The sequence below is a fragment of the Rousettus aegyptiacus genome, unplaced genomic scaffold (genome assembly GCF_014176215.1).
Source record: "Rousettus aegyptiacus isolate mRouAeg1 unplaced genomic scaffold, mRouAeg1.p scaffold_m13_p_14, whole genome shotgun sequence".
Classification (NCBI taxonomy): Eukaryota; Metazoa; Chordata; class Mammalia; order Chiroptera; family Pteropodidae; genus Rousettus; species Rousettus aegyptiacus.
This window is the reverse complement of record NW_023416289.1, coordinates 30,249,046-30,269,571: the sequence shown is the minus strand read 5'-3', so window position 1 is coordinate 30,269,571 and position 20,526 is coordinate 30,249,046. Positions and strand designations below refer to the sequence as shown.

Below are 20,526 nucleotides of genomic sequence, written 5' to 3'. Positions count from 1 at the left end.
AAGAAACCTTCTGTGACAGTGGCCTACAGTCCGCCAGCATCACAAGCAAACCTGCTTGTTCGTACTTCTCGGACCCACTCCAGATCTTCCAATTCCACCTGCAGTGGTGAGAGCAGGAGAAAAGGCCGGGACCTGTGTTTTTAACACTTCCAGCTGATCTTTTTACTTCTGCAATTTAAAAAATTAATCCTATACTCTTTAAAAGGGAAGGAAATTCAAAGGGGTACAGAGAAGAGTTCGTCACCCAGTTCCAGCCGCAGGCTGACCGATACTACAGCCTTCCCCATTCCCCAGAGGGATCTGAGCCTCCTTCCTCCTGGTCAGACTCCCTCCCCAGCAATTGATGGGGGAGGGAGGGACTCAGTTGTCTTGGGGCACTGACTCAAGGAAGCCAGCCACCAGCCTCATTGAATACAATGCAAAGCAGACTGTGTGTGTGTGTTTGGGAGGTTGGGGGTTAGACCCTTGTCACCTCTCCCACTTCATGTGCCATCTTACTAAATGACAAAGGGTGCTAGAACTTGGGCTCCCTGAAAAGATTCTGTCACTTCAGTCATGGTCAACTATTGGGACTGTCCTTTATACTTGGCTGAGCAGACTTTTGGCAAAACACAATACAGACATCCAATTATGAGGAGCTCCTCCACAAATGTAGCCCTGTCTGGCCCTTAGGCCATTAGGAACCTCATGCGCTAACAGGAAGAAGAAGGCTCATTCATGTTCAGAAAACAAGCAGCCACAGATAAGACACTGCAGTTACATGAGCTGTCCTAGATCTTGTGAGGGCTGCCTGCCAAGGCTGAGCTGAATCCAGATGCCAGGACAGACGCCAGACCAGGAGGACTTCTCCCTGTGGAGGAAGGTGTGTGGGCTGTTCCTTGTGTTCCCCCGTGATCTGGCTCTGGGCATAGGATGCCCTGCACACCACCCCACCTGGTCGGCCACTGGAGGGCGCCACAAGAACAGCTGGGGGAGCAGAGGCGGGCTCTGGGGCCACAGCCTCTCCAGATCTCTTGCTCCTTTGTGCCTAGTGGGAACAACGGCTTCCCGCTCTGTCTGGTCCCTGACCTCTGGCCCCACCCCTGAAAAGGTCTTGTGTAAAAAAACTTTAGTTAAGCCCTCCGCTGACACAGAAGGAAAACACCAAATCTGATGTCATGAGACCTTTAGTTGATATGCACCACACCAGGCCTTGCCCCCACACAGCATTCTGTGACACCTGGGACAAGGCAAATGATAATAAATACACACATACACAATACAGTTATATACAAAAATCTTCAATCAATAGGCAGCAGTGTTCTTGTTCAACAGACTTGTATCATCATAGACGTCACCATGCTATCAAAGGCCCTGCAAACAAAAACAGACCAATTCAGAGAAGAGACCTGGCCCTCCACCCCTTGCCCACACAGAGACAAGCTCTGCGGCACTGCCTGTCTCCTAGGATGCTCTGGGCGTCAGTCTCCAACATCCCGATGAGTAAACTTGGCTGAGAGGCCAGGATGTACATCCTGCCACACCCGGCAATAAGAATCCAAGTCTCCTGCTTGCTAGTTCCCTTCACAGTTTCTGAGGTCCAGCCTATTAGATTCAGCCCTGCCCTGACTAGGTGTCCAGGCAGGGGTGGAAGAGCTGTAGTGTGGGCATTGCAGGGCTGCACTGCAACGAGAACAATGGCTGTCCCTGCCTTGAGCAGCCTGGGAGACACAGGGTTCTGCATAATGGCATGATTCTCCCCTCTGGGACATAGGATGACCTAAAACACAGTGTCACAGCTGAGAAGTGCCATAGGAAGGGCCTGGCTCGTCACTGCAGTATCCTCTCACCTGCTAGCTTCAAGGAGCACCTTGGGAAGCGTGTCTACGAATGGGGTGTGTGCATGTGAATGCTCTTTTATGAAGCATCTTTGTGATGTTTCAATGTTAAGACCTTATTTTAAGGCTATTTGAAGATACCTGCAATCCAATTTCCTCACCGTCCAAGTTCAGTATCAAAGACAGAATCAAGCAACAACAGGAGGATGTTTCCCAAGAAGGCTCATGCCCACGTGCCTGGGCCCTCAATGGGGTCTGTGGAAGTGCCCCAGTACCTGCTGGGTGCACGTGGGAAACCAAATGGGCAAGCTCTGCTCCCCTACCAGGCCCCCCAACTCCCCTCTGTTCTATATGTTCGAAATCTGTGTGAGAGTTTGGAAAAACAGGGTTCTGTTACTTCAGAATTTCTGCCTTAGGGGAACAGTGCCCATCGCTTAAAAAGACCTTCCTTCCCTTTCAGAATCATTGCTTATTAGCAAGGCAGGGCCTACAAAAGAAGGTGGCAAACCCAAGAACAGCTGGCCCACCTGGACTGAATGCAGTCCCCCGGGTTATAGAAGGGGTTGCACATCACATCTGTGTAGGAGTTGTGCAGCTTCCGGAACATCTAAAACAAGAACCAACATTCTTAATTCACATGTACTCATAACTACTGCCAGATTTTTGGCTACTGAGCATTTCAAAACAAGGGAAAAAGGGAAAACAAAGAGGCCCGGGCACAGCTTACAGACTCCCTGCACTTACACTGCGAATCTCATTGTCTCGAAGTGCTGTGTTGGAGGAATCCACCACCATAACAAATTTCACTTTGGAGTTGGTCACATAGCCGTATCTACACAGCTGGTTAAGGAACATGCTGTCAACACAGGGACCCTGTGGCAGCATGAAAAACAGCCTCACTGTGAAGAGTGTGCAAGTGCAAGGCCATCTGTATGCCTCTTGGCCCCAAAGATGCTTTGGTGAAACATGACCACCTTTCATCACAGGAAGTGCTCCAAGCTGGGCCAGTCTCACAATGCCAGGAGGAACATTTGGAGTATGCTGGGTGTGACTGGACACTTCTTTGGGGCAGTTCCTGGTGTTTACTGGAGCAGCAAAGAGCAGACACCTAACCCCCATCATGATTCAAACTCTGGGGCTGCCCTGCCCAGGCCCTGCAGCCCCAGCCCTCTTTATGAATCAGTGCCTAGCCTGAGAGTATTAACTGCAAAACCAGAGGTTTCACAAACACAGCCAGTCTTGCCTGTGGTGTCCACACTTCTAAAGGCCACTTCACCTCACAGAACAGTGGCTCCCGGGCAAGCATCACTGTGGGCAAGCTACATTACTGCTTGCGAGAATGTCTTTGAACTCCAAGGGTTTTAAGCCATTTGTTCCAAGGGAGTAGTTAAGATTTCAGAGTGACTTGAGGCTGGGCCTGATAATGAAATTAATGAACTAATCGTCCTTGTTCAGAGGTGGTGGCCCTGCTGAGAAAGGAATCCTTGCAGGCATGAAGCAGGAGCTTCCCCAGTTCTTCTACAAACCAAATATCCTCCCAAAGAAAAAAAGGGCATGAGGGCTTAATTAGTTTCAAGCTCCCCTAATCCCCACAAAAGCTGAAAGCCCTCACCTTTTTTTTCTTTCCAAGATACTGTGGATGAAAAAAAAAAAAAGAAAAAAAGGTTCTATGGAAAGTAACCTGACAGGGTAATCTGATCATAAATCCTAACAGGCTAGGGCATAATGGGCAGTCACATCCCAGGCATAAAACTTTTTAGTAAAAGGTTTATTTTTGCCTTAAGCAAGCCCTATCAATTATTTCTATGCATCTAGATTAACACACCTTTGAAATAACCACTCTCAAGAGAGCACGTAATCTTATTAACTATTCTGTAATCCAATCCCTACATTGCTTTCCCCCACCTCCATGTAACCTTCCTTACATTCCCTCCTTAATTTCAAATGCATTAAAAAAAAAAAAACTGCAAAACTATATCCTCTGGAGCATTTGAGATCTTGCTCCCCAGCATATGTCATCAGTTTGGCTCAAATAAATTTATAAAAATTCTCTACAGCTTTGGACATTTCTTACATCGACAGTACAAGATACCTTTTGAGGTTATCTGATGCTACAGTACACCACACAACAGCAGGTGGAATCTGCAGATGCAAACCCTGCGAGGAGAGGCCCCCTGACAGGTATCCACTGGATGTAAAGGATACACCTTGTAATCCTCTGTGGGATACAACAGGCCCAGGTAGAGCTCCCTCTGGTCCACCAGGGCCTTCCCCATTGCAGAGATCTTCTCGTCCACCACGTCCAGGGACGTGTGCACCATGTAGTGGAACTTCAGTTCATTCTCCATGGGGACACTGCGGATGTAAAGAGGGTAATTCTGCAAGAAAGGACAACAACTGAAGTAATGAGAATCCACCTTGGAGAGCCAATTATGAAAACAAGGCCACAGAGCTAACTAGCCATGGAAACAGGCTCTCATTCCCTAAAACCAATTGCTTAATCCTCCCGACTGCTAAGGGCACTGCCTTCAGGGGACCCAAACTAAATTGAAGAGGTTTCTATATTGTCTGCAAAGGGGCATGACTAAGGTAGGCAGAAAAGAGAACATGGGTCAGAAAAATAGATTTGACACAGCCTATGAACATTGTCACCTGGACAGGTCATTCACCTTCTGTGTGGGGCCCAGTCCCAGCACGTGCTCTCCTAGCCCCGTAATACTAGCTGTTTCTTTCTTTTTTTTTTAACATTTTTTCCCCCTCTTTAATCCCCCCTCCCCACTTCCACTCCTGACCTATGGATGTTGCCGTTTCCCCTTAAGAACTGGATCTCTGAAGGTGAGGTGTCTCCTCCCATGCGCTTGTGGCATGCACCCAGGGCCTGGCACACCTAGGGTATGGTCCCAGGGGGGCCTGACACACCCAAGGTATGGTCCGTGGCTCCACCTGGGACACAAACTCAGGACCTTCTGCATGTAAAGTAGATGTGCTAACCACTATATGGAGCTGCCCTAGCTGCTTCTTGATATACCACCTCCTATAACCTTTTCACCTTGGCAGAGGCACTGGCATGCTCTCATTTGTTTCAAGACGTGGCTCAAACCTCCCTTCATCTCGACATATCCAATACTGACCATCTTAACCTGGAGTTAACAGCATCTTCCCGGGGTTCCAACATGTCACAATTCACTGTTTCTGTTCTATGTGCCCGGATATAGTGAACGCAACACTGTCCCTACACTAATGGGGTGAACATCTGGTGACGGAGATAGTCAACAGAAAAATTAGTAACTGCTGGCACTCAGGAGCTTCAAGGCAGGAACACTTCATAAGCCTGGTCTTACAGCACAGCAGTTCACAACCTTTTTGGCACCAGGGACTGGTGCTCCTATGAGAATCTAATGCCTAATGGTCTGAGGTGGTGATGCTAGCGCTAGGGACAGGCTGCAAATACAGATGAAGCTTCTTCACTCAGGCCATTCCTCCTGCTGTGAGGCTGCGTTCCTAATAGACCACCAACTGATACCTGTCCATGGACTAGGGGTTGGAGACCTCTGAACACACAAGGCACCAGAAGGGCACAGAGGTTTTGTGTAATAAGAGCATGTGGATGGTGACCCAGCTCAGTCTCAGGATTCAGAAACAGCTTTCTAGGGGAAATGAAATCTATGGTCACCAGTGAAGAGGCTTGGGAGATGGGAATAGGGTTTCCTGGTGCAAACGCAGGAGGTGAGAGCAGAGCCTGCTGGGAGCTACAAATAATTCTGTTGGAGTGGACCGGGTGTTGGTGGTGTGTGGGAAGGGAATGAGGCGACTAGGTTATTCAGACGTTATCCTACGGCGATGAGAAGGCACTGGAGAGATTTTAGGCAGGGGCGTGACAAAGCTTGATTTGTTTTTAACGCAGCACTGTGACTGCTGTGTTGCGTCCCTCGTCCGGGTCGGTGATAGCATGGCCCACGGGAGTGTGTGATGGAGCACAATGGAGAAGTGGGAGGCTGACTCGGAGCAAGACGGGTAGGGCGGGAGCGCGGGCGGTAAAGAAGGTCTCAGTCGGGGCGCAAGAGGAAGACGCTCCCGCAGCTGCAGAGGTGGGTGTGGACGGCACCTCCCCGGAACCGCCCTGGCGCCCCCCGCTCTGCGAAGCCTGCGGGCCCACCTCTCCAGGACCCTCGGGGCAGGGAAGCGGGAAGGCGGATGGCGAGGGCGAAGGCGAGAGCAGGGCAGGGGCCACCCGCCCGCCAGCATACGCACCTCCTTGGCGATCACCGCCACGCACACCGCCATCTTGGGAGGCCGACGGCGTCACGTGACCCTCGCCGGTCACATGGCTCCCGAGGCCCGGTCCCTCCAGTCACCCAGCCGGTCGGGCCCCGCCTAAGTCGCTCTATCAGTCTGGTCCCGCCCCGCCGCCGGCCGGAAAGGCCGCCAGCCCTGTTCCTGCCTCTAGCCAGGACTCGGAGGCGCCTGACATGGTTGCCATGGCGGCGGTTGCTGCGGTGATGAGGTGGCGGCTGCTGCTGGCGCTGAGTGCAGCGGGGTTGGGGGCCTTGGGCGTTCCACAGCCCCCCAACATCCTGCTCCTGCTCATGGACGACGTGAGTGCGGGCTGGGCTCCTGGGGAGCGCTGCGCTCGCGGCGGTGGGTGGGGGCGGCTGTGGGTGGAGGAGGCACATGGGAAGTGGCTTATGGGTGGGGGGTCGTGGGTGGGAGGAGAGCTGTGGTGCGGGCGGCGGTGGGAGCGGTCGGCACGTGTAGGGGTAGCGCCTGGCCCTGCTGGCTGCAGCCTCATAGGGTGGTGAAACTGAAGCGAGGTAGTCATGTCCAGGCAGGGAGAAAACCCCTCCTACGCTGTTCCCTTTCTTGCTCCTCTAGCTCTAGAAGGATGGAGGGGTAGCCCAGATCAGCTGCAGCCCTGGCTTGGTGAGGACCATCTCTCTAGCTCCCCCTGCTCACCCTGGCCCACCCCCAGCCAATGCCCAGAGTGTCAGGGGGCAAAGGGGATGCCAAGCTGGCCAAGACCCAGGCCCTGCCTGCTTAGAAAGTCGCTTTTCTCTGCCTTTGACCTACTGCATTGGCCTTGACCAGGGGCCGCTCTAGCTGGGTTAGAATTCTGACCAAACGCCAAGTCTTTAACTGAAGCAGGAGGAATATTTCTACTGTGGTCTGTGTGCAAGCCCCAGGCCCATGATTACACTGGTGGTCCAGCCCTGTGAAGGGTAGGAGGGTAGCAAGATTACCAACTGGTCGTTGAGATGTTCACCTGTCCTTTTGCGACTTTGTCCCCTGTACTCCTTTCCTGAGGAAGCTGGGAGTAAAATGGAGTTTCTGAAATTAGTCACCATGCGACATCAGGGTAAAGTGAGCATGCAGACTTTCTAAGTTCAAGGATCCTTCTCCCCTTTGAGCCGAGGGAAATTACTGAAGCTCTTTGGGCCTTGCCTCCTCACTATCCAGCTCTCCTCACAGTGATATGAGGACTGTGGCAGGGCAGATGCAGGCCATAGTGCTCAGTACCATCAGCTCCTGTGATATGATAAGAGTCAGTGTCCTGGCATATAGTTCCTAAAACTCTTGGAGTGATAATGGTGTCTGTAGTGTGCTAATGAGACAACTGGTGGCTGGAGCCCTGGATAGCTTCAGAATGGGGTACCCAGAAGGCAAAGGCATGAATAAGGTTGAAGTTTTCAGAAGAGACTGGGGCTGAAGTCTGAGTTCCTTTACCAGCTGGTCAATGATTTAATCAATCGTGCCTATGTAACAAGACTTCCATAAAAACCCTAAACAATGAGAACAGTTTCTTTATACCTTGCCCTAGGCACCTCTTCAATCTCCTGTTTGTGAGTTATATCCTTTATAATGAGCTAGTGTTAATAGTAAAAGTAAATACAGCACTTCTCTGAGTACTGTGAGTCATTCTAGGAAATTATTGAACTTGAGCAAGGTTGAATGTGCAGGAGGCCCAGGACTTGTGGCTAGCTGATAGCTGAAGGGGGACAGGCTTGTGGGACTGAACCCTTGACCTGTGGAATCTGAGGCTAGCTCCAGGTAGATAATGTCAGAACCGAACTAAATTGTTTGACTCCTCAGCTGGTAAGTGGAGAGTTGGAAAACTGGCTGGTGTGGAAACCTCCCCCACACGTTTGGTGTCAGAAGTGTTTTGTGAGTAAATATAGTTCAGAGTTCCCCCAAAGGGCCAGCAAAGACACTTGTAAGAACCTTTGAACTGAGGCCAGGAGCCTCACATGGTTCTTAGACTGTCTTGGCTGGTCAGAATTGAGCGGTTTTGTGTGTATAAAATACTCTGATTTTGAAGACTTATTATGAGTAAAAGAATATTACTCATTAACTTATATTATTAAATGTAATTTAATAATTTTTTATTAAAATGATTATTACAAAAAATTAACGACATTCAGATGACCCTGAAAAGATTATAGAAATCCACTCCATCCCACCTCTCAGCAACAACACTAGACATGCTTCATTTTAGTCTCACAGACTCATTCAGATGGTGACTGCTTCTAAAGCAGGCTCTGCAGCCCCTCAGCCAGCCCCATCCTGATGGCCAGTAGGGAAACTGCTTCCTAATGAACATGTTAGTCTTGGAAATGCTTGCTTTCTGTTTCAACATTGTCTTTTCTAAGCCAGAGTCCCTGTCAAGCCTCGTTCAAACAGTCTTTTGGATAGTGAGATTCTAGCTGAGTGCTCTTTCAGTTTTCTTCCTCTTCCCCTTCTTTCCAGAGTGGCAGTGAGTGTGTGAAGCATGCCATGTGCCCTTTTGGCAGTATACTGAAGGTTTGTTGAAATGATAAGTTCCAATTCCTGCTGCCTGACTCCAGGGTACCCAGGTGGTCACATAGGAGAGGGAAAAAGACACTAAATACTGTGTTTGAGATGGTTTCATTTAACCTCTAATAACTTTGCCAGGTGGTTGTTAATATTCCTATTTTTATAGCTACGAAAGCTAATAAGCAAGTAATAATAGAATGGTATTGAGCAGACAAGCATTAACACAGTGGGCCAGTGACTGCTGGCCTCAGAAACACCCACCTCTAAGCAGGTTGGCATTTGGCCAGCATCTGGGACCTGAGATTTAGAGATAAATCCAGTAGGAGGGGCTCCCTGTGCCTACATTGTTTATGCAAATGTTGTGATTTGTATTGAGCACCTACCTTCTTACTGGGGGGCCGGAACTTTGGTGGGCAAAGGGTGCCATGTGTTTGCCAGCTCCCCTGCCTCTGTCTGCTCCACTGACCTGGCATGTGCTCTTCCTAGAGGGCCAGCAGCCCACCTGTGCCCATGAGGACAATTCCACCTTCGGGGCAGGGTAGAGTGAGTGTGGGAAGGATCCTCAAGCATGCTGCCTGGGAGACCTCTCCAGGCCAGGCTTCAAGTGAGCTGTGCCATCTCAGCCTGCACTAGGGCTTCTGCTAAGTCAACAGATGCTTCTGAGGATGCTCTCCTTCCCTTCACCCCCCAGTCCCCAACTTGGGCATGTAGGTCCTGTCCCTGGACACGTAAACGTCGTTCGGGGCCTTGGCAGACTGAGGCACGTTGTCCCTTCTCTACCTACGAGCATCACACCTTCCTTTCTTCTGTCAGCCACACCTCTCTCAGTGCATATTTCATTCTAGCTCCTATTGTCACCGAATGGAAAGGCCATTTCAGTGACTTCAAAATAAACCATCTCCAAAGGAATCCAAAGCTGAAAGGGCCAAACCCAGGACTCTACGGCCAAAAGGGCCTTTGAGAGCAGACTACGTGGTCCAAACACAAAGGCCCTGAGTGGGCTCTTAGACATTTGTGTCACAACCAGCCTAAAGCTGGGAGACAAGATCAGGGGAGAAGGCAATGCCTGAGAGAAGCCTGGAGGCTGAATCTCACTGGAGACAGTGTCATCGTCCTGAGCTCACCCCTCCAGGGAGGGTGGCCATATAATTTATCATGCAGAAAAGAGTCATTAATAATTACAGTCTGAAAATAGACCTAACTGGGACCGTCCTGGGGAAATCTGCACATACAGCCACCCTCGTATGACCCAGAGTTGCCAGATCTCTTCATGATATCACCAGGCCCTACTCTCTAAAACCCTATGTCTTCGGAGTTTTCCAGGTCAGCACACTGCTGTGTGCTGTCTTAGGCAGGCACTTTCCTCTCAGTTCAGACCCTTGTCCTTTCATACAGGCCTGAGATTTCTTGTTGGCTGATTCACCAGAGCCCAGTGAGTCAGAAGGGCTTTAAGGGGCCCCTGGAAAGACAGAGAGCTGCCAGGGTCCTACCAGGCCTCAGCAGAAATCCAGGTGCCTGCACTTTTCTGTTCTAACTGCCCTATTGTGTTGTAGTTCACGTATATACAATGGTTTCTAGTATAGTCACAGCATTGTGCAACGGTCACCACAGTCCACTTCAGATCATTCTTATCACCCCAAAATAAAGTCTCGTTCCCACTGACAGTCACTGCCAGTTCTCCCTCAGCCCCTGGCAGCTATCAATCTGCTGTCTGTCTCTGGATATACCTGTTCTAGACATTTCATATAAATGAAATCACAACATTTGTCCTTTTGTGACTGGCTTCTCTCATGTAGTATTATGTTTTCAAGGTTCATGTTGTAGCACACATCAGTATTTCACTCCTTTTTATGGCTGAGTAATATTCCTGTGTGTGGGTGGACACATTGTGTTCATCCATCAATAGCTGGATATTTGGTTGTCTGCATACTTGGGAATCGTGGTGCTGTAGACATCGTGTGCACATTTTTGTGTGGATGTATGTTTTGGGCACTGCTGGAGAGACACCCAGGAGTGGAATCGCTAGGTAGGATGGTCACTCCAGGTTTGGTGCCCAGATACCTTACCAGGAAGGAGTAATGAGTCACTCCATGAGGGAAGGCCTGACTTTTCTGGGGGCTGGGGTAGTCTTGGCCCTCTGGGCTCACCTCCATGGCTGGGGCCCTTTTCTCCCCGTCTCCCCCCAACCCCTCACCACTCCTTGTTTAAGAGAAAAGGACACAGCAGTTAGTCACTATGGAAGCGATGCTGTGGGGACTCATGCTGAGGGGACATCTAAGGAGACTCAGCTTGGAGGGACTTTGTTCATCCATGTTGTAGAAATATTCCATAGCATCTATATTAGTTTCCTGGGGCATAACAAATCACTGCAAATTTGGTGCCTTAAAACAACATAAATCTCTTCTTCCAGCTCTGGAGTCTGGAGTCAAGGTGTTGGCAGGGCTCGTTCCTCCTGAGGTTCAGAGGGAAGATCCTTCCTGCCTCTCCTGCAGCTCGTGGGGGCCCCAGTTGTTCTTGGCTTACAGTTGCATCACTCCACTCTCTGTCTCCATAGTCACATGGCCTCTGTGTGTCTGTCTCTCTTTCTCTTATGAGGACACCAGTCATTGGATTTAGGGCCCATGCTACTCTGGTATGACCTCATCTTTGCTAATTACAACTGCATTTCCAAATAAGGTTACATTCACAGGTTCTGAATGGCCATAAATTTTAGGGGCTGCTATTCAACCCACTGCCAACAAATAGACCACATTGTGTTTTTTTTTAATTCATCACCTGATAGACCCTGGGGTTTTCCCTTTGGGCCATCGTGATCCGCGCCGTTGTGGCCATGTGTGTAGTTTTGTGTGGAATACGTTTCCATAGTTGAATGGCTGGGTCACATGGCCACGTTCCATTTAGCTTTATGGGGAGCCTTCCACTCGATGTTAAATCTCAGTCTGCACAACAGACTTATAAGGGCTTCTTCTCTATGTTGAGGACAGGGCAGAGGTGAGCACACAACATCTCCGCTAAGTGGGCCCTGAAGCCCAGCTGCCGCCCGCACTCCTTGTACCCAAGCCACGTGCTGGGTTGGGAGGAAGCTCTGTGGTGTGGGCCCCCAAAGTGGAAGGAGGTTTCATCCACCTCTCTATGCCCTTTCTTACAGATGGGGTGGGGCGACCTAGGGGTATATGGCGAGCCTTCCAGAGAGACCCCAAATTTGGACCGGATGGCTGCCGAGGGCATGCTTTTCCCAAACTTCTACACAGCCAACCCCCTGTGCTCACCATGTAAGTCAGGCCTGGCGCAGGGAGTAAGCAGGGGGAGTAGCATGGGGGGCTGGCAGGGGAGGCAGGCACAGCAAGGGAGAGCAAGCACAGAAGAGCAAGCACAGGACGTTGGGGAGAGACGGGGACATGGGGAGCAGGCAGCCCTGATGGAGGCATCAGCTTCACCAAATTTCATCTGAGGGCCAAGAGGGTGGGTAGGCATGTGCAGCCTGTTGGCTCCCTGGCTCCCTGTCACCTTGGGTTCCTGGCTCATTACCATGTGGGTTGTGGGGCCCTTAAGCCACTGAGGGCTTATCTCCTGTAAGGATCTTTTGAGGCCAGAGTTGCTACATGTAGTGGCTCTGACTCCTAGGCACTGAGGGCTGTGGCTGGTTCAGAAGCTCTTGGCTGGGAAATGGTTGTCAGTGTGGAGGTGGGGGTGGGGTGGAGGTTGCAGGGGTGGGGCAGCCTATCCCCCTCTCTTCCAGAGGATCAGTGCTGCTGAGGGATTCCTATGTAAATGTTGATCTTGAGGAAGAGAAAGAATGCAGTGTGGAATACACAGGGGGGCTGTGTGGACCTCACATCTTGCTGGCTGTCCTGGGAGATAGGAAGAGCAGTTGAGGGCTGGACGAAGCTGAGCTGCAGGGTCTGGTCAGTGTTCTCTACTGACCCGCCTCTGAGCCGGTCAGTATAGGGATGGTCTGCCCACCCAGGCTTGGGAGGCTGGCAAAAGCTCCACAGGTTGGCCACGGGCCTGGTACGTGACATGTTCTCATCATGTTTTTATCTTCTTTGCTTCCATGCAGCAAGAGCGGCCTTGCTCACTGGACGTTTGCCCATCCGCAACGGCTTCTACACCACCAACGGGCAGGCCAGGAATGGTGCGTGTGTACTCAGGCCGCACCTCAAGCCTGGGGGGACTGAGGACCAGAGGGGGCGATGTGGGGTATTTGTCACCTATTCTTATGTGAGACCTTTCTTCTCTAGGACAGCACTCATTACCCAGGGTCAAGGGCTTTGTTTGGGTTATAACTTGCCATTTTGATGCAGTGCTTCTATCAAAAACAATGCATTTTAAGCAACTAGAGAGGGAGGTGAGGTTAGCGTGTGATCCTAGGGGTTCGGGGTGGAGCCCGTCCCCTTCCCAGCTCCTGCTTTCAGGGGGGCTGCCAAGGTGACAGGCTCCACTCACAGCTCCTTCCCTGCTGCATCCTGGCCCAGGGCTGCCCAGCACAGCCTGGCAAGTGGGGCATACCCTCCCCACAAGGAGCTCTGCTGCCCATTTGGGTGGGCATGCTGTACACCCACAAAGAGACCTGAGGAAGCCAGGTGCTGTGAAGTCAGCAGGGACCTGCCCTTGGAAAAAGGGAGTATAGAAAGCACGGGAGAATCTGCCATGGGTGGGACCCTTGTGGTATCAGATGGCATGTTCCAGAGACCCCACAGACCAGCAGAGAGGAGGTGCAAACTTTGGGGAGGTACTTGGAAGACCTCAAAGTGCCATGCAGCAATGCCAGCTCTTCACCAGGGCTTTCCCTACTGACCCTGAAGGGCCGTTGTTCAAATTCGTTACCTTTTGTGGCATAACCTGCTTCATGTATGCAAGTCATTCACGCTATGTGGTGCTCTTCCAGCCTACACGCCACAGGAGGTCGTGGGTGGCATCCCGGATACGGAGCTCCTCCTGCCCAAGCTGCTGAAAAAGGCTGGCTATGTCAGCAAGATCGTGGGCAAGTGGTGAGTCCTGACACTCAGCTGGCTGGGTACATCCACACAGGGTCATGGCTAAACATTTCCAAACAGGGAAAACTTCTTGGATGGGGAGTGCAGTCTGAATTCCAGGTCCCTTTAGATGTCTGAAGCTCTCCTTTAAAAGCTGGCATGGCTGTGCTGGTGGACCTCCCATCTTAAGGGCATCTTGGGGCATTGACCGAGAGCCCATCGTTCTCGAAATTCACTCGTCCCAGCCACCTACCCCTCCTCTCCATTCTTCTCTCTGTGCTACTTGCTGCCACAGTATCACAGAAGAGCCACTTTATTGCACACTCAGTGCCATCACGATGATACACTTTGTCAGCAAGCACAAGGGCTGTCTGGTGGTGAAATGAAGAAGTAACCAGGAGGTAGAGGGTAGTCATATGGAGTGGAGTCATTGAGTTCGAATGATTATAGGTCACGTTACTATGCGTGCTATTTATGCTGCTTTAAGCATGTTGAGCAGTTTCTGCCTCTTACTCTCTGGGGTTCCCCAAGGATTAAGTCTGAAGCCCTGAAGGATTAGAGTAAAAGTCAGATGTCCTCTTTCCCTTCCTTAGTGTTGGGGCCCACGACGAGCCCACTTCCTACAGGAACCCTTCCATGATTTTCTAGCCCTAATTGTCTCTCCTTCGACATGCTGTGGCCCCTCTGCCCTTAATCCCTCTGGCAGTCACTGGCACTGCTTTCTCAGGGATGAGTGCCTTGTCTGCACCGCTTGGAAACTGCTGCTCCTTGCACGTTGATAGCCATAGGGATGGGAGATTGAGAAAACCGGGAGAGTAATCATCAGAAAATTCTGGCAATCCAGAGGCTGCCTAATGAACATTTTCTCCCTTCTGAGACAAGTTGGGAGCCACCTGCCAAGCAGACAAGCTCGGAGGAGGGGGTGGCTTCAGAACAGAGCTGGTGGGGGCGCATTGGGTTGAGGGAGCCTGTGTTGCCTGCACAGTCCTGAGCAGTGCCGGGAAGGCCCAGGAGGCTGTGGCAGAGGCTGGCCGCGAGGCCTGCCAGAGCTACGTCAGGGCTGTGCTGTCAGACGGAAGAGCCCCCGGTGACCAGAGTTCTCTGTGCCCGGCCTGGCAGCTCTGCCCTGGGTCCAGCAACCTCCCATTGATGGTCATTGACTCAGGGCAGCCAGAGCTGGAACGGCAGCGTGTCTCCAGGAGAAGAGAGGTGACACAGGTGCAAGAGGAGGCGAGCAGGGCCCAGAGAAACAGCTCTGAGTGGACTCAGGGCGGTGGACACAGTGCTGATGGATGGGCCACAGTCATGGCCAGAGCAAGGACAGGCCCTAGGAGGCCTGGGATGGAGGCTTGGCCTCTCTTCAGCCAGGTAGAGGTCCCTGTCTTGGGACTAAATGGGTGTTGGCAAGTGTGACTGTGACTGCCCTGATGTCCTGCCTATGGGCCCCAGTACCACGGATCTGGATTTCTTCAGACTGACCAAGGCCTGGTGTGACTGGAACCTGGACTTCTATGAGCGGCTGCTCCATTGTCCCAAATCCCTGGGGGCTGCATCATGCTGCTGCTCTAGCTCACCTTCAGGCAGGGCTGGTCCTCCTGCGGTTTTCGGGCAAGGACTTTGAATTGACAGCTTAACATGAGCAGGACCTTAGCTGGTGTTTCTGTTAAGCAAAGGCCATTTGTGCTGACAGATGTGAGCACACGAGAGTCACACAGCTGGTACTGGAGTGAGGCATTGCAAAATGACTGGGCATGTAGCAATGGCCCAGATAAGACATGAGTTGCAAACAGGAAGCACAAAGTGCAGAGAGTGGCCCAGCAGATCCGACACTTGGTGCAGCTGGCAGGGAGGCCGGAGAGGCCCAAGGCGGGTGCCAGGCAGCCATCTGGAGGCAGAGCATTTTAGAACCGGCAATGAGGAACCGAGGCCCCGAGAGATGTCATCTAGACTCAGACTGCGTCCAGCCCAGCCTCCCCTGCCACCCCATACTGTGTCCTTTCTAACCAAGTGACCAAGTGGTGCAGTGAGTTCGCAGGGATCTGGGATTTGCATGACCCACTGCAGGGCCTCTGAGCAGTCAGGGTGGGGCCTGCCTGAGCGCAACAGAGGAACAGGACCCTATGCTCCAGGGACACAGCTTCCCAAACACGTGTCACTGCAAGAGGCTTTCTGCAAACACAAATCCTAGGAAACCCATCCACTTCTCAGGGTTGGAGTCAGCTCACTCCGCAGTGGGTTGAGACCCAGAGCCATAGAACTCCAGAACCTCTGTAAGCCCTGTATTCCAGAGAATAGATGGGGACATGCTCAAGGACCATCGGTACCCGATTCAGATGCAAGTGTGTCAGCACCTCCTATTGGCGGGAGGACCTACATTAGGTGCCCCCAAGGGGAAGGAGCATGGAGGGATGGGAGTGCAAGATAAGCCCAGCAAGAGCTTCTCTTGGGTTCAAAGGACACCTGCAACGTGTGGCGAGAGCTTGCAGAGCACCTGGGTTTCCAAACAGCTTGGCAGTTGTCACATTGCCACATTTTCTTCTAGTCATGCCCTGCACCAGTCCTGGCACTGTCCCAGTCTGTGACCCCGGCAGCATTGCTAGGGGAGGGTGGGTGGTCCTGATGTCCCCTGGAGGGTGAGGTCCTGCTGTGCCCAGGCTTAGCATACTTGGGGTGCTAGAGGGCCCTTGTTTCATTAAATGTTCTGTGAAGTTGATGGGATGTTGCTGCTCAGAACTTTGGGGTGTCCCCATGTGGGGTTCTGTAAAGTGTCCTGGGTTTCTGTTTCTAGGCATCTGGGCCACAGGCCTCAGTTCCACCCCCTGAGGCATGGATTTGATGAGTGGTTTGGATCCCCCAACTGTCACTTTGGACCTTATGACAACAGGGCCAGGCCTAACATCCCCGTGTACCGGGACTGGGAGATGGTTGGCAGGTAACAGTCCCTCCCCTTCCCACCCATTGACACTAAGCCCAGCCTCTGCCCTCTGGGGCTGCGTAGGAGCTGGACAGAGGTTCTGAAAGCACCTGCCCACCAGCACAGGCGTCCCAGTGGGCTGGGCCCTGCTCTGCCAGCTGGTCGTCCTGCCCAGAGCTTTATAGGACTCACAGCCTAGGCCACCACTTGAGCCACACCTACGGGGTCCATCACCTTTTTAGGAAATATAATGAGAGCCAAAGATGTTTCCTAAAACAAGTTGTGTTCACGTAGCAGCCATTCACACGGCGTCTAGGCTCAGGCCGTGCAGCCCTGGCAGATCCTGGGCTCCAGCTGCAGAGGCCATCTGCCTACACTAAGTTAGCATGTTGGCCACGTGCTACACGTTGAAGAAATTGGCAGCATCACAGAGGACACGGTGGGATGAACTCTGTGAGCCTGCCAAAAGCAAGCTGGCATCTGAAAGGCAGGTGGCACCAGAGTCGCCCTGGTCCTGCCCACCACCTGGCAGTGCAGCACCTGCAGTGTGGCCACACCAGGCCGGGCCCCAGTCTTTCTCGAGTTTCATTTGGCTTAATTTTTCTTCCTTTATTATTATTATTATTTTTTCTTTTATTTAAGCTCATTGTATATCAGTGGACCAAGAAGCTGGGTCGACTCATTACCTTTTTAAGTAGTAGCTTTATTGAGAAAATTCACACACCAGACAGTTTACCCATTTAAATTGTACAGTTCGGCGCTTTCTAGTATGTTCGCGGCATTGTACAGCCATCACCGGTTTCAGAACACTTCCATCGCCTCAGAAAGAAACCCTGCACTCATTAGCCCTAAGTAACTGGGATCCACCTTACGCTTTTCTTTCACTGTCCTCTGTCCTTACACATTGCTCCCCGTCCTTATCCCAAGTGGTGACCATGGCACCCAGCCTTAGCCCCACTTCATCCTTGAAGAGACTGTGACCTCAGGAGCAGTGTGAGCTTCCAATTTCATTTATTGAACGTTTCTATCATTCTTTTAAATGAAGCCCATGACTTTGCCTTTGAAATCAGAGAGAAGGGGCTTTCTTGGCCTGAAATCTAATTTGTCTGGATCTATATCATTTTCAGATTTTATGAAGAATTTCCAATTGATCTGAAAACTGGAGAAGCCAATCTGACCCAGATCTACTTACAGGTAATGGCCACCTGGGCTGGGCAGGCTCTGTGGTCAGGGAAGTCAGCCCTCAGGCAGAGGCAGATGGTGTGTTCTTCTCCTCAGGAAGCCCTGGATTTCATTAAGAGGCAGCAGGCAGCTCAGCGCCCCTTCTTTCTCTACTGGGCCATCGATGCCACACACGCACCTGTTTACGCTTCTAAGCCTTTTTTGGGCACCAGTCAGCGAGGACGGTGAGTCCTTGGTTGTAGAAACATAGACCCCTACCTGGGGGGTTCACCTGTGCTTAATTATCTCCAAGGACAGGGCACTCAGTACTATGATGTTTTTAATGGTCAATTGTAGAAAAAAACTAAAACACCTGTTTCAGTCTTTTCAGAAGCTGTCCAGCCCAGGATCAGTGGGAGTGCTACAGCGGTGTGGTCAGCTCTATCCTGGATTAACTCTGAGAACTTGAACTTTGTTCCTCTTCTCCTGTAACTTTAGCCAGTCCGTTTTGTTGTCCATCCCCAAAGTTAACTGCTCTTTGATCACATCGATGTTCTTGGCCATGTGGTAAATGTTCCATCTTCTTCATAGGTATGGGGATGCTGTCCGGGAGATCGATGACAGCGTGGGGAAAATCCTGACCCTTCTTCAGGACCTGAAGATCACTAAGGACACGTTTGTTTTCTTCACGTCTGACAATGGTGCTGCCCTTATTTCTGCTCCCAAACAAGGCAGGTGTTTGGAGTGTTCCCATCATCACATCCCCAAACAAGGCCCCACTCGGGAACCTGAGACTCAGGGTCTCAGCCACCGCTGGGGCAGAGTGTGAAGGGGGCTCAGCCCGGGGCCCCTTCCAGTGGGGGAGATGCCCACTCTCTTCCCAGTGCCCCATCCGGTGGGAAAAGATATGAGGAGACCAAGGGGTGCCCTGTGGGGTTGACTTGGACCTCATCACACAGAAAACTGGCAGGGGCTGCCCACCAACACCCATGTTCTATGACACACTGTCCTCCCCTAAAAGACTAGAGCACCTTGGCCTTTGGTGGGTGTGTCAGTATGTGAAACAGTGACCACCTAACACATCTCTTCCGAATTGTTGGCAATTCTGGCTCTCCTAGAGGTGCCTCGGCAGGAGAGACAGTTCAGTGTGGGAGGATGGAGACTGAGGTCGGGGCCTGCATCCTGTTCCAGCTCTGCCACTGACTGGTTCTGGAAGCAGGTCACTTCTGCCTCCTATATATTTAGGGCTGAATGAGGTCACTTCTGAGCTTTTCCCTCTGAAGCACTGATGTTCTCCATTAGTGTTTTTATTCTAAACTTAAATATAACACAGTGGTTGTTGTCATGTGTCTGACCAGACACATTTGCACCTTTTTCTGAGTTTAAGAACCATCCCTTCACTGTGGGGGCAATGACCATCTCCCTTGGGAGCTAAATATGCAGGAGACATACTTCCCAGCCTTCTTGGAAGGCAGGCCCAGGCTCACCCTCCTCAAAACTTCTTCACCAAAGTCTCATGGGGGGTGGTGTCTAGAAGGGAAGGAACTGAACCCCCACCCTCGCAGTGCTGGCTGTGGGGGGCACCCAGAGCCCTGGTACAGTGAGAGAGCCGCATACCTGCCAGAGCAGCCTCTGTACCCAAGCTGGGCCTGCAGGCCTTTTGAGGACTATGACCCCAGGTCCTTCAGTGAGCTCTGGTTCCCAGCTTATATTGTGAGGTGGCTGCACCCTGGCATTTTATTGTCTTGTAAGAGTTTCACCCTAGTGGTGGCATATCTTTTTACCTCATTTTTAAAAATGCCAGGGCCCCAGCAGAGCCCTGAGTCAGTCAGCTGTGGAAGGAAGGCCATGCACAGCAGGAAACCCCATGGGGACCCCCTCCAGTGGGGGAGACATTGGGGGACCCTGTGGTCAGGAGAGCAGAAGGGGCTTCGGGATCTTAAATGACAGGACTAGCACAGCTAGCTCAAGCTGAGAAGGAACCCTGTTGGTGACAGAACAGCAGTTCAGGGTCTAGGTCCCCAGGGGTGGTGTATGGTGCCGTCCATGGCACAGCCCCACTCCTGAAGGGGCGTCATCCTCACTATACAGCCACTGGTTCTGGAAAAGGGGTGGAACCCCATCTCCCTCCCAGCTGAATGTCAGTGTCCCTGCCACCCCCTGATGGCCAAGCCTCATCGGAACCACCAACCTTCCAGCCTGGGCTTGAGTTTAATCACCCTAGTCTTTGTTTCTACATCATGGAATAGTTCACATGGACAGAAACACCTGTAAGATACAAATGACAGTAAGGTGAAGATCCGTGCACCCTTCAACCAGCCTGAGAAATAGAAGGAGAAAGGAACTGGGTCCTCCTCAGCACCCGGAGCCCATCTTCAGAGTGGCACGTCGTGTTTCCTCGCTGTCCCTGCATTCACACACGTGACGCGGAGCCTGCCAGTGCTCCCATGTGGTCCCTCTGTGTTTGTCACTGCTCTTCTCTTGAGAGTGGGCTGCAGTGATGCATGGAAATCGCATTCAGGTTCCAGTGCCAAGGACAAACCGTGGGACTTCCCGCTAGAGAAACACTGCTCTGTTTTGTTTCCCCATTTTCAAAGGACCTGAAGTGAGCCCTGGGCAGCTCATGCTGAAGCAGCAGACACCCATTTATCCTCAGGAAACTTCTCTGTGCTCTGGGATCAAGCAGGACCTGAGACCAGCCAGCGATGGGGGCTCTGCCCTCTGACACTTCGAGCGTGGTTCAGGGACCACCTGCTTAGAACTGGGCTTGTCAGGAATGAATCTGTGCCCCGACCCTGATGGGACAACCCTATGAGGCCCAGGGACTGATGTATTAACTATACTCCCTAAACCCGAACACACAGGGAGG

At 51.7% G+C, this 20,526-nt stretch overlaps 2 protein-coding genes across 5 annotated transcripts in view; one reads left to right on the top strand and one right to left on the bottom strand.

Annotated features, from left to right (window-relative positions):
* Positions 1-1,150: 1,150 nt before the first annotated feature.
* On the bottom strand, positions 1,151-6,196 carry TRAPPC2L (trafficking protein particle complex 2 like). Of its 2 annotated transcripts, none has more exons than XM_016129485.2 (5): positions 6,069-6,196; positions 4,023-4,195; positions 2,562-2,649; positions 2,345-2,424; positions 1,151-1,353 (listed from the first exon to the last, which is right to left on the bottom strand). In XM_016129485.2, exons 1-5 carry the CDS (start codon positions 6,099-6,101, stop codon positions 1,308-1,310), a joined length of 420 nt encoding a protein of 139 aa, XP_015984971.1. In that variant the 5' UTR covers positions 6,102-6,196; the 3' UTR covers positions 1,151-1,307. The 2 variants fall into 2 exon arrangements, with proteins under 2 accessions (XP_015984971.1, XP_015984972.1); XM_016129486.2 differs by having other exon boundaries at positions 4,023-4,172; positions 6,069-6,134.
* GALNS (galactosamine (N-acetyl)-6-sulfatase) overlaps positions 6,194-20,526 on the top strand; it is a 28,754-nt gene continuing 14,421 nt past the window's right edge. For 2 of the 3 annotated variants that reach the window (XM_016129482.2, XM_016129483.2), the window contains exons 1-8: positions 6,194-6,412; positions 11,755-11,878; positions 12,667-12,741; positions 13,495-13,597; positions 16,371-16,514; positions 17,624-17,690; positions 17,775-17,902; positions 18,249-18,388. In XM_016129482.2, coding sequence (XP_015984968.1) covers positions 6,287-6,412; positions 11,755-11,878; positions 12,667-12,741; positions 13,495-13,597; positions 16,371-16,514; positions 17,624-17,690; positions 17,775-17,902; positions 18,249-18,388 — 907 coding nt within the window. In that variant the 5' untranslated portion in view covers positions 6,194-6,286. The remainder of the gene's footprint in view (positions 6,413-11,754; positions 11,879-12,666; positions 12,742-13,494; positions 13,598-16,370; positions 16,515-17,623; positions 17,691-17,774; positions 17,903-18,248; positions 18,389-20,526) is intronic. The other variant, XM_036231548.1, reaches the window with a different exon arrangement.

Bases quoted from the DNA above. Each gene is read 5' to 3' on its own strand.
- TRAPPC2L (XM_016129485.2), bottom strand. From the start codon at position 6,101: ATGGCGGTGTGCGTGGCGGTGATCGCCAAGGAG. The intron at 4,196-6,068 runs GTGCGTATGCTG...CCTTTCTTGCAG, and splicing joins TGGCGGTGATCGCCAAGGAG to AATTACCCTCTTTACATCCG. The intron at 1,354-2,344 runs GTGGGCCAGCTG...TTTTGTTTGCAG, and splicing joins GGGGACTGCATTCAGTCCAG to GGCCTTTGATAGCATGGTGA.